Raw genomic sequence first — 13,617 nt, 5'->3', positions numbered from 1 at the left:
TTTCTAAACATTAAAAAAAAACATTCCCAAAAAAGCTTTTACATTTTTCATGATAAAAAAATGCACTGATTTTTCTATGTAAATTCATGAATAAATTAAATGAAAATCTAAGAAATCCCATGAATTAGAAACACATTTTTAAGAAGTGGTGAAAATAGCCGATCCACAAGCTCACAACGCTGTGCGAAGCGACACGTTGTGAGCTTGTCGATCATCTTGTATAGAGCTGATCATTGTTTGGGTCCCTGGTAAACGTCTAATTTCTCTTTTGGGTCTCGGGCTAAAAAGTTGGAGGAGACGGGAGAGGAAAGGAGAGTGGATTAAAATACTTTAATTTGCACATACTTGTACTGTATGGGCATGTACAGTGAATGTTGATGTAGCAGAATATATACATGTAAGTTGAGAGCAGAAGAGAGGAAAGGCAAGGAAAATGTAAAAATAAATGTATACACACAGTATTCCAAGTCATATTTTCAAATAAATAGTGGTACTGTGATTTAAAATAAATAAGTAAATACATGTGAGCTGGTTTTATCTAACCAGCCTGACCAACAACGTTATAACAATATTATTAAATAATATTCAACTTATATTTTCATATGTTTCATAAAGTGAGCAACATCTTACCAGTTTCAACCTGTGTCCTAAACCTCTTCTGTATAACTAGAGCTGATAAGATATCCATCCCCTAAAAAGCAAACAGAAAAACACAAAATATACATTAACACCTTCCAAGCCAAGGGGAGCCCCTTAATGTTAAAACCGTACCATATCGCACTTCCCCCCAGGTCCCCTCAGCCACGTCGTACTTAATCGGACTTTGTCTTTAAAACCGTTATAAAAGATTTTGATCCGAAAATCGGCGATCGTCTAGCCTTCCCTGGCCCTCACTCGAGCATTCATAGCTCACCCAGGCCGTACATGAAGCAGAGGTGACGTCATGGTCCTATCCTTGTCCAAGCAGCTCTCCCAGCCATTTGTTTGCTGTTTGCAGACTCTAGCTTCTACTGCAGCCATAGTTGCAGCTATGCAGGCGAAACTTCTCAGTGTTGTTCTTCAATCACACATGGATTATTTGCGGGGACATTTACGTGAATGGATCGCGCACGCGAAACGCACGGAGACATCGTTGATCGGCCAAAACGCCCATTCTATCCCAACGGAGATCGAGAAAAACATGGTGAGTTACTGCCCTGGGGAAAAAAAAAAAAGAAAAACAACGCCGCTGTCCAAGATGGAGGGGCGGCGGGCTCGTGTTTATAAACATAATATTATGTCTCAGATCACAATACAATAATAGAAATTTCATGGCTAATCCACCAACCACCATTCTATTTTGGACTGCAACGTGTTAAAATGTATATTTGCCAGAGAAATCCCATGAATAAAGTGAAGGATTTGTGTTAAATTCAACATGAGATAGTCAGACCAATGAGAGCAGTGCATTCTAATGTAGGCACTGCAATGCATTGTGGGTAACCTGACAAAACCACACATTTTATCTTATATCACACTGTGGAAAAATAATCTATGGTTTTAATCACTCAAATAGCACAGATATATGTAAGGTCTTTCATTATGGATGATGAACTGCGGCCACAGAGAGCAACCATAATGGAAACTGTTACACAGAATGTCATAGATTCGCTCCAGCCTCATTGGGCTAACCTTCCTTGTCTTGGGGTGATATTGGTTACTCAATGAGCGTATAGCGAGAGCAGCCATGCTAACACCATGATAACAACACCTTACGCATCACCTGGACCTTGTGTCTAGGCTATGATGCAATTTTTGGAACCTCTTATTAATAAGAGAATCTTTGAAATGTGATATAAGTTTGTACTGTTTACATTCTGTGGTATGCTGCCATCTGCTGGACATGGGATGCTACTGCAGCTGTTTCTGCTTATTGCTTTCTGTTCGAACACACTGGTATTATCACTCCATAAGAAGTAAATGTCCTACTTTAAAGTAGAGAATTATTAGGATAAAAATAATCTGAACCTAACACGTATTTGGGTTTCACTTATCATTTAGAAGTTGAAACACAAAGTGAAAAAAACTATTATACTTGACATCAAAAGTAATCGTTCTACTCATATTGGAGTAAAAAGTATAAATTAACATGACATGGAAGTACAATAATTTAGTACATTTATTTACACATTTCCAGCACTGTTATTCTGTACACTGTAACACTGTATCCTGCATAATCAAAGGGGACAGTTGCTGTTGTAGCTATATAAAAGTACAATCCATGTCTTGGACTAAGACAGATGACTTGCCATTTAATCTATTTTTCCCCACATTCATTAATTTTATCCTTTAAGTTTTAGAAATAATGATACAGGATCCGTGTGTTTACATTCATACACACATACATGTGCTGAGTTCACGACACACCATTGTGCTCAACACAATGTTGTGTTATTGTACAAACATACAGTATGATGACTGCTAGAGTCCTGTTGACAGGGAACCAGTTCATCCACTAGATGGCACTGTTGACATATTGTTTAGTTTATTAACTACACTGATTCTCAACCTGTGGGTCTCGGGACCCTCAGGGGGTCCCCTCGTGATTTTGGATGATTTGTGATGTAAGAACTTTTAATTTAAACCTAAATACCGCTAAATGTAAACGTAAAATACCATTACTGCATCAAAAGTAACCAACACACTATACTATAAAAACTGTTCAAACATTGGCCAAATTGTCAAATAATATGAGAAAGACAAAAAAAAGAAAATAGCCGATCTACAAGCTTACAATGCGAGTCAAACTAAATGTGATACCTGCAATTCCAGCAAGTTTGAGAACTATGGTTATACAACACATCTGTACTAAACCTCCCCTCCCCTCCCCTCCCCTCCTCTCCCCAGCCTGGTGGGGGTGCGTCGCTGGACTCAGGAGTTGACATGGTGGAGGGAGGGGGGCGCATGGCCCTGGACAACAAGACCTCCCTGCTGAACACGCCGTCTCCGCGCTCCTTCTCCGGGCCGCGGCTTCGCGACTACAACCCTTACAACTACTCAGACAGCATCAGCACCATGGACAAGGCCTCGCTGAAGGAGACGCTGTACGAAGACGCAGAGCAGATCAGAGACGGTGAGATGCACACACACTCTCAGTGGTGGAAAAAGTACTCACATATTTGCCAGACCCATGAAATGGGTAGGCCTACATAAGCAAATGTCGGTCTGTCTGTCTGTCCTGGTTTTCTATATAAAGGGTATATATGATGATGACATGATGATGACATGCCTACAAAAGGCATGATGTCATAAATGATGATGACAGACAGAGGGTCTGGCACAACCAGGTTGACCTGGTCTAGTTTACTTAAAGGAGCTATAGTCAACTTTTCCATTTTAGCCGTTGTCAGGCTGACTTTGTTTACATCCCTCTTCTATTCTTTTTTTATGGAATCCATATAAAATAATAGAAGAGGGATGTAAACAAAGTCAGCCTGACAACGGCCAAAATGATTATCTTAACATCATTTTATGCTTTTTGTTGTCATTTTTGAAAAGAAACACATATGAAGCTTAATTTCTTTTATAAAATATTTTCGAAACATTATTTTTATTTTAGCATCCGTTTTTCAAGAAAAAGTTGACTTTAGCTCCTTTAAGTAAAAGTATCAATTCTGCATTGTAGAAATACTCTGTTACAAGTAAAAGTCCGGAATTTTCATCAAAATGTACTTAACGTACCAAAAGTAAAAGTACAAAATGAGGCTGAATGTGACTTTTTACATTAGTGGCACAGCTAGTAATGATGAGCATGTTTTTATATGAATATTCTCTCTCTTTGTCTTTGTTTTATGTAACATGTGTTCCTCTGTAGGCCGCAGACAAGACGGTGGTGAAAACAAGAGCATTCACCCCAAGGGCTTCCCTGGTGAGTTCCTATTTTATTACTGATCTATTTTGTATGTTATTACTTTACCTCCATACTATAACGTAGTATCTCTAGACCAGTGGTTCTCAACCTTTTCAGGCCGCAACCCCCAAAATAATCATATTCTATACTGGGTTCTCCCCACCCTGACGAGCACTAAGAGTTGAGGCATTACATTTTGTATAACACGGTTCTATTGTGAAAATAGCAGATCTACATGCTCACATTCACAACGCCTCGCAACGTGGCTCTTTTCACACTTTCTGCCTCTAATATTTGACAATTTGGCCAATGTTTAATTTGTCTATTTAGAGATATTAAAAAGTCCTTAAATTGTCACTTTAGGAGCATGCAGATACCCTCTATAGACTTAAACTTTATGTTGGTTTGTTTACCGTTGAGTGAGACAACAATGTTGCACATTAAGTGAATCATCTGGGGACCCCCCCAAAATAGGGATCTCCATGTACAGTATGGGCATAAAAGGGTATGATGTCATACTGTATGTCATAGACGTCATAGGACTTTCACATAACGAATAACTGAGTAAGCATGTTTGGGGTCTCACAGCATATCTCCATATACAGTACATGGATTTCCATATATGGGTACCAGGGGTCTCCATATATGGGTAAATGATCCGATATATATCACTGGCCAGATGGCAAGGCCGAGGTCGCATGTCAGCAGAACATGGCAGTGGATATTGGCAAGAATCTCACGATACTTGGGTCACGATGCAATAGTATCCAGATATTGCAAATCTTTGCGATATGATACTATTGTGATACTATTATGATATATCAGCTTTAAAAGCTGAAGGCGCTGCTCTAATGTTATTGTTTTCGTCGTTCGAAGCCATTTACTCGAGAGATCTCACTCACTGAACCGTGGGAAGGGGAAGTAGCTACTAATAGTACAGTGACATCTAAAGGCAGCGGAGTGTCAGGACCGGACTTCTACCATTGGTTCCTATGCATGGGAACATATTTTATTTTCCTCAAAGTATCGCGATACTATGGCCTGAAGTATCGATATAGTATTGGCAAATAAACTATCGCGATGTATTGCCATATCGATTATATTGCCCACCCCTAGTAAACGTGTGTTTTCTAATGCCAATAAAGCCCTTTGAATTGAATTGAATTGTGTCCCATGTTCTTCCCCCCATGCAGCGGGTCCCGCGGAGCAGCTGGAGCTGGTAGGGGAGCTCCTGAAGGAGCTGTCCCAGGGCCAGGCAGGCGAGAGGGGGCCGGAGGAGAGGCGGGCCTCCCTGCTGGAGCTGCTGAAGGTGGCCCGCGAGGACAGCCAGGTGATCTGGGAGGAGCACTTCAAGACCATGCTGCTGCTGCTGCTGGAGACCCTGGGCGACAAGGACGTAAGGAGGAAACCACCACCAGGATTAGTTTGAACCCATTTGAACCATTATTTCATGCTTTTAACTATTAAACAAATTGCAGATATGCACGGGGGAAAAAAACAGATCTACAAGCTTGCAGTGCGGCACAAGCTTGTAGATCTGATATTATTTTATCATGTCCACTGAAAAGGTCCTTGTGGGAAGCAGTGGTAAAGCAGTTTAAAGCTACAACCTGTAGGTTTTATGTCAGTTGTTGTCTCCCTTTCCTAAAGGCATAATGTATGTATATAAAATAAAATGTATAAATGGATATTTGAAAGGTTAAATGAGGATAAACAGAGGATTTTGCTGTGTAGAAAAAAACTCTAAACCAGGGGTCTTCAACAGGTGGTCCGGGACCCCTAGGGGGTCCTCCGAGTTACTACAGGGGGTCCGCTAAATCTTTGTGTGATAGGATCATGTTTTTTACATTAACCACTTGAACACTAGCATCCCTATTCTGAGTGGAACATTAGCCAAAAATAGCAGATCTACAAGCTTACAACGCCTCGCAGTGCGAGGCGTTGTAAGCTTGTAGATCTGCTATTTTCGGCAAAGAGGTTTTTTTAGAGGGAAAAGAAGAGCAGACTAAAGTATTTGACGGTTCAAGAGGTTAAATGTCTGAAAATACACATTAGCCTACTCCTTGTACATGATGACAGTGCTGTCAAACAAGTCTATAAGGTGTCTAAGAAATGTATGAACATTTTTAATCTGCACAACACAATTTTAGACACAATTTTAGAGTCGGTCCCTGCTTCATCTCTCTCTCAGCTAAGGGGTCCTTGGCCTGAAAACGTTGAAGACCCCTGTCCTAAACATCTCTCTGTTGTCTACCTCCGTTCTGGCAGCACACCATCCGGGCTCTGTCCCTGCGCGTCCTGAAGGAGATTCTGAGGAACCAGCCGGTCCGCTTCAAGAACTATGCCGAACTGACCATCATGAAGACCCTGGAGGCCCACAAAGACTCCCACAAGGAGGTGAGAGAATGATGAGCAGGGTTCTTTTTAATTAGAGCCAGGCCGATATACGCGTCTATTGACCATTATTATAATTTCTTTAATACCACTGGTATTGCCCATTTGGCAGCTGATCTGTCTCTAATTTTCACAGCTTTCAACCTGGTGTTGCATAAAACTAACTGCATAAAACTAACTGAAAGCACAATATAATATAAATTGCAATGCTCGGTAATGTCTATTTATTTATCTCTTTATTTGAACATTCCTCTCCAGGGGTGTAATGTGGATTGTTTAACTTGTGGAGTGCTACAGTTTGTCACAAGCACATGAACGATCACCGATTGAAATAATTTTAATATGTAGGCCTATTTATTAAGCCACACTACATTTATTATAGTATTCTATTTACTTGCATAATGGGGATACTTAAGCATCATCAAATGCATTTACCCTGCAGACGTCACCTCTGTAATTTAATTAGTTCATGAATCCATCAGCCCCCGTTATCCACGCACGTGTATGTCCATGCATGTGCGGGCACGCGTGCGGCGAGCAGCTCTGAACTAGTGGAGCGCTTTGCCCCACCTCCAGTACAGCCCTGTTCCTCTCTTACAAAGCGGGCCGGTGGTCTGTGTCGCCGTGTTTCCAGGTGGTGCGTGCTGCGGAGGAGACAGCCTCCACCCTGGCGGGCTCCACCCATCCAGAGCAGTGCATCAAGGTGCTGTGTCCCATCGTCCAGACGGCGGACTACCCCATCAACCTGGCCGCCATCAAGATGCAGACCAGGGCCATAGAGCGCATCGCCAAGGACTCCCTGCATTCCCTGTTGCCTGATATTATACCTGGACTACTGCAGGTAACACACACTCCCTGCTGCCTGATAGTAGGGACTTTAAACAAGGACAGTTAGGAAATGGATCAGTGCTCGATAGATAAACCTGCCTGCCATCGCAGCCCTTCCTACTACGGCAGAAACTACCTTTCCGCTTAGTATCTACAACGTCTGCTGCATAGACGCGTCACCATCTGAACCAAAGAGTTCAGTAAACGGTTGCCGGCGGTTGTTTGCTTAACGATTTTGACTGCTACGGCGATTGCTTCATAGCAGCTGTACTTCGGCCTAGCGGAGCCGTCCTGAAAACCGTCCTTGCTTAAATTCCCTAGTATACCTGGATTACTGCCGGCAACTTTCTTTTTAACAAGGCATTTGCCTAGATGAACTGATCGATTTCTTTGTGTGTTTTTAAGTAAGTAATAAGTAAGCCTTGCCTAGCAGGGACGGATTAACCCCTGCTAGGGCCCTGAGGTCGAGCCTATCTCCTGTTTCTGTAGCATGAGGTAGCTAACAGGGAGGCAGTAACAAGTACACCCCCTGGACATGACGCTAGTATGTCACAGGGACTTACCCCCAAATCCAACCCTTGAGGCTGACTGCCAAGCAGTCTTTGATATGACCAGGATCGGAGATCGAACCCCCGACCTCTCAGTCTCGGGGCGGACACTCTAACAACAAGGCCACTGAGCTGGTGTGTTTTTAAACTTTAAACTTATCAGCATGTATGTTTGTGCTTCTGCACATGATAAACAACCTTACTGTACTGTAATGTGCTCCTTAAGTGCACTTAAAAATAGAAAGCAAAAAAGAAAAACATATGAACTAAAAAGATGAGACTGCTGACTCCTGGTCAGCTGACTCTGCAGTTTAGTTTGAAAGAGGACCAAATAGAGGTTGGTTAGGTTCAAATGTATAAATAACTTGAACGTATTTATGCACACAGAAAAGTGTACTTTAACTCTGAGAATGTAAAAATGAACATACTGTACAAGCCGAGTTTTCCTGTGAATGCTTCTCAAAACAGGAATTCATCTCTATATCAAGTCCATGTATGCAGTATGCTTGTTTAATGCGGAGGTTCTCAAACATTTTCATGTCAATGATTCCCAAATTGATATGCGTTTGTCTGCAGACCCCCATCTGCAAATATTTCATGCCAGCAGCAACCCTCATAACGTTCGTCTAGATTTTGCCATTATGGAATGTGACGCATAGGCTTCATAGAATAGTTACTGTGGTTGTCTAAAATCCCTAAGTATTAGTATTGTATATGTATATTATCTTTTTATTATTGTCATTCTGTTTAATGTTTCTTGCTTAATATTGTATTTTCTTCAACCGGTATATGTAGCACAATCTGTGGGACAACATTGTGCTGCTTGTACCTGTATAAAGGGTCATTCCCACCGGGCAAGATAAAGATAAAAAATATCTTTCTCAATTGAAGTGGATAGTAGCTAGCGTCCAGTGTAGACACTACCATCCACTTCAATTGAGAACGATATATTTTTTTAATCTTTATCTTTATCTTGCCCGTGGGAATGACCCTTTAGGCAGTAACAAACCAGTAAGACTCCATAATCGGGAGATAAGCGACCGCCACGTCACATACACACATTTTAGAAGGCAATCGTAGCCAATCAGGAGGGAATATGGGAAATGGGACGGTCGCTATAAAGCGTATTGAATCAGCTATTTTTTAACAGTCGGACAATAAATAAGATAGGCCTTAGAGGTGTTTTATAAATGTTTTCATTGTTGTTCTCATTTTGCTGGAGGACCCCTGGAAACCTCTCAAGGAGCCCTACGGTGGTTTAATCAACCCCGCTGTGTGTTGGTGCTGCGTGACGTTACAGTGTGCTGTGTGTGTTTGCTGTGTGTGGCAGGGTTATGACAACACGGAGAGCAGTGTGAGGAAGGCCAGTGTGTTCTGTCTGGTGGCCATCTACTCTGTCATAGGAGAGGAGCTCAAACCTCACCTGGCTCAGCTCACAGGCAGCAAGGTACGCACGCAACGATTTTTGTTCCATGTATCGCTGCGTTGGTTTCATTTGAGTTCTTCTTGATTTCTTCTGTCATGTAACAGTTAAGCCATTCAGTAGTACAAAGTACAAATTTGAAGAATTTCTACTTCATATATCCAATTTTCGAAACCTTTACTTCTACGCCACTACACTAGGTGTCACGATGCATTGTGAACTTGTAGATCTACTACTTTATAAGGTCTTTATACATTTGAAAACTTGTGAAACAGGACATTCTGCACAATGAGTACTTTCTACTTTAAGTACATTTTGACGTCAATACTTTTGTACTTGTACTAAAGTAAAATTTGAATTCCGGACTTTTACTTGTATAAAATGTGAGTACGTTTTCCACCACTGTGAGACAGGAGGCACTGCTGGTGAGTTTATTTTGTATTTCTAAATAACTGTGGTTGTATTCTCCTCTACAGATGAAGCTCCTGAACCTGTACATCAAGAGAGCCCAGACCTCCACCAGCAACAGCAGTAGCTCGTCTGATATCTCCTCCTACTAGCTTCATGCACTACTTCTATACCTACACATTCATTTCACACCACCAAAACCATCGGCTTTTACTGGCTTGCAATAGAGGGGAGAATAAGGGGAGTCTTGGTGAATAAGGGTTTTTTGAGGAGACGGGTTCTAGTGTTTTCCTTCCTCCTTACGACCTGTATACCTCCATGCCTAGCTCGGCTTTCACTGTCATCGTACCCCCAAGTTCATCTTCCCACGTGGATTGAATAAAGGAGGCGATCGTGGAACCACTAAGAATGAAGGAGACCTTTAGAGAGGAGGGGATTCGGAGAGGCCTCCCACTAGTTTGTCCATAACGCTCCTCCTCGTTTGGGTTTTCAAAGTTCTGAAAACACAAAGGCTGTCTTCAAGAGATGTTTTGTCGACCCCCAGATGATCTCTGTGACTACAGTATCTTTTTAGACGTCAGGCTTTGCGCACCAAAGCTGGCCAAAACTGCTATTCACTCTCCCTCCTCATACTGTTGAGTTTTACAAAGTCATTGAACATCTTCATTCATTGGCCTACGATGGAACCGAAGTGATGTTGGAGATGTTTTTGAAAGGACCAGGCATTATTCCAAAACCCAATGGCTCTAAACCAGCTCCTTCACGCCTTCATTAGGCTTGATTATCAATTTCATCGCGGGACTAAAACATATTATATTGGTTACTGATGGCTCCATTGATCTTGAAGCTCAAAGTAACTTGTTTTAGAAAATGAGTTGAAGCTTGGCAGCAACGGCTTAGCTTAGCAGTAAAGACGGCAATATGAGGTGTTTATACGAGACCACGCCTTGCGCCCCCAAACCTTCTTTTTGCTTATGCCGTGTTCACACTTAGTCGCATGCTGGTGTCGTGCACCGGGGGGAAAAAGCAGATCTACAAACTAGAGCTGGGATACCCGACCGAAAACCCGCGGGCCCGTCGGTACCCGAGGGTTCGGGCTCGGGTTGGACACATTTTCATAATTAATGCTCGGATGTCGTTTCGGGGTAGACAAAAAACTGTCGGACACGCTTCGGAACGTACAGAAAAAAATGGGCCCGATCCCAGCTCTACTACAAACTCACAATGCGTCACAGTGTGATGCGCGGTGAACTTGTTGGTCTCCTATTTTCTATACACAACACCCGCCTGCGACTAAGTGTGACTCGGGCTATCGGGCGTCTTCCCAGAGGAAGGGGGTACAATGTGTACCTCTTCTCCCTCGTCCTCTCATCCTCCTCCAGTGATGAAGGCTGCATTCCTCTACAGGGGTGTTAAAGAAAAAAACTCGCCTGTGTTTTATCAGTATTCTACTTTTATGTTCATTTATAGTACCTTAACTCTACTTCTTTTAACAATATCTTGCTTTGACACATCAGACCTTATCATTTGGTGGTTCCCAATTTCCCGTCCTGCATTGACAATTACAGTTCTGCTGATTTTACTATTCGACCATGGTGATTGAAATGCATTCAACCAGGTGTTCTAGGTCCGAGAATTGGTCCCAGGTCAGACGACGCAAATGAAATCAGGCTGTACTACGAATTGAGAACCACCACTATAGTTTTATTGAATGTAAAAAAGCGTTGGAATGACAATGGGTGTCAGTTACTTTTTATTATTATATGTATTTCTTTCCTCTCCTACACTACTGCCTCGTTGCATCCGGTCTCTTGGATCAATTTAAAAGGGCATTGGATTGAATTCCAATCAGTCGGCGATCGATGAGCATTTTGAAGTGTGTGTGCCATATCGGGCAGTCAAAGGTGGCACTGTAGTTTTGAAGGCTGTGTTTTTCAAGCGGTCCTTGTGAAAAAGAGTAATAGTGGCTGACATTATGGTTCCCTGTTTTGGAAATGTTACATTCATATTTTACTTTCTAAGCATTTAGCTAATGGCGTCACCCTGTGGCATATTACTACGTGTGACAATTTGTGCTTTCTGTTTATCCAAATTCTATTTTAATTTATTTTCAGATCTGCCTTATATTACTGGGCTGCTATTAATAAATCGACAGTAGGATAATAGCTCTGTCTTCCACTGTTAAAAAGAATGACTTACATTTTACTTTGAGAGGGTTTTCTGTTCTACTTGTCGCGCTCTTTTTTTGTAAGGGCAGGAAACGTGAAATCCCAGATTAACCGTCAGCATTCATACTATAGGATCATTTGGCTGGCCAGTGATTGTGTACAGAGAATCAAATGAATGTTTTTTTTTTTCCAGAAAGAACACATCTACAGAAAGAAATTGATGACCGACCGTGTATGGTTTTGTGTGTTTTTGTTTTTCTTTTTAATGACGATGGCGTTTTAGGATCGCAGGGTTTGATGGAAGTTATTTCTTATGTTAATGACTGTGTAACCTATCAATTAGACCAGTGGTTCTCAAAAGTGGGGTCATGCTAACAGGTCTCTAACATTTTGTGTAGTTTCCGAGTTAGGGGGGGCCCTTGAAATTAAGAAAGTTTGAGAACCAGTGGCAAAAACGGGACCTATGTAATATTTTGGTGACGGCAGCGATGTACAGTACTTTATTATTACCCTTTTCACAAGGACCTGAATCAAAGCCCCCTGTGCTTTTACACAGCAGATTCCTGGGTGTTCATTTGTCTCTGAAAGTGTAAAAATGTACCCATTGCAACTTGAGTTAGATGAACCTTTTGGGATTTTGCTGTGTGGGACGGTGGAGGGAGGGGGATATTGGGCGGGGAGGGTTGGGATGGGAGGGGTGATGTCTGCTGTCTTACAAGCTTGTGAATCTACAAGCTGACAAGTCGAGACTACTGTGATTTGTCGAGTTTTGTTCCAAAATACTACATTATTTAACAAAAATGATTTGCTGTACACTATATATGTACAGTATGTGCAGCCTGTCCAAAATACTATGATTAATGTATGTGGAATTTTCCCCAAATAGTACACCACCATATAATGGTAATTATTTCTTAATGCCAATAGACAATAGGTCTATAAAATTACAAGTCTCTTTTAGTCAAAGTATATATTTTTATTTCAGAGCATAAATTGATCAACTGCATTAATTTACCTGATTCTGTAAATCTGCCATTGTATTTTGGAACGAAACTCCTCTTATCCTCATCAATTGTTCCTAAATTGAATGTATACCGCTCGGAGGAGTAAAAATGTGAAATATTAGTGTTATGCTTTTATACAAAAGAGCAAAATGGGCAATACTTAAAATCTAAAAGAGAGAGAGAGAGAGAGAGAGAGAGAGAGAGACAATCTGACTAATGAGAAATGACCTATAAAAGTCAAATCTATTTAGAAATGTTTTAAAAGTGCCAGCAATTTTTGCGGAGTTAAATTCCTGTGGAACAATAAGAGACGGTGAATGAGTATGAGCGAGTATGCTAGGGTCTTTGGAAGTTAGCAATAAATACTCACATTGATCCAACTTGGATTGTCATTTTCCATGTCGAAGCACTGTAAATGTACCATTGTATTCCTATTTTAAGATGCTCTCTCGCTGGTCAATGTACAGATAAGTGTCTTTTTCTCTTTTTTCTTTTGTATTCTTTTTTTTTTGTGCACCTATAAAATGTTATTGCTGCTTAAGAGAACACATTCTAATAACTGCGCCTAATAAACTCCAGTGTATGTACTGTATGTACCGTATCTTGGCAGAATATGTTAAGGCTAATTCAGACCGCTGCGATTTCCTCTGCAACGTTCCAATGCTTGTGTGTGCCGTCGTACGATACGAAAATAGCCGGACTACATGCTGACAACTCGTTGTGAGCTTGTAGGTCAGCTATTTTCGGTGCGTGACAACATCGTACGATGAAGTATAATTCTTGAGGCGAATCTTTGGTCTGAACTAGGCTTTAGCTGCAGTCAGGATGTTGAACGAACAAACACTTCCTAGGGCGGGAAGATGAAATACCTGTTTAGGATCTATTTAAATACTATTCTAAGGGGATTGACTTATCTTGCCTGGTGCAATAGACCCAATCAGATATCCCAAAATGT

The 13,617-nt window shown here is 41.4% G+C and overlaps 1 protein-coding gene across 1 annotated transcript in view; it reads left to right on the top strand.

Moving 5' to 3' along the window:
- LOC308279973 (CLIP-associating protein 1-B-like) overlaps nt 1-9,642 on the top strand; it is a gene marked incomplete at its 3' end in the record, with an annotated part of 105,096 nt that extends 95,454 nt beyond the window's left edge. Inside the window, exons 32-38 of the mRNA XM_080720211.1 lie at nt 2,887-3,112; nt 3,854-3,907; nt 5,083-5,285; nt 6,158-6,286; nt 6,918-7,124; nt 8,990-9,106; nt 9,559-9,642. Of these exons, the coding sequence (XP_080576337.1) occupies nt 2,887-3,112; nt 3,854-3,907; nt 5,083-5,285; nt 6,158-6,286; nt 6,918-7,124; nt 8,990-9,106; nt 9,559-9,642 (1,020 nt within the window). The remainder of the gene's footprint in view (nt 1-2,886; nt 3,113-3,853; nt 3,908-5,082; nt 5,286-6,157; nt 6,287-6,917; nt 7,125-8,989; nt 9,107-9,558) is intronic.
- Nucleotides 9,643-13,617: the final 3,975 nt, after the last annotated feature.

The sequence above is a fragment of the Nannobrachium achirus genome (assembly GCF_963921795.1).
Source record: "Nannobrachium achirus genome assembly, chromosome: 24".
NCBI lineage: Eukaryota > Metazoa > Chordata > Actinopteri > Myctophiformes > Myctophidae > Nannobrachium > Nannobrachium achirus.
The sequence above is the reverse complement of the archived record's forward strand: the minus strand, read 5'-3'. Positions and strand labels throughout refer to the sequence as shown.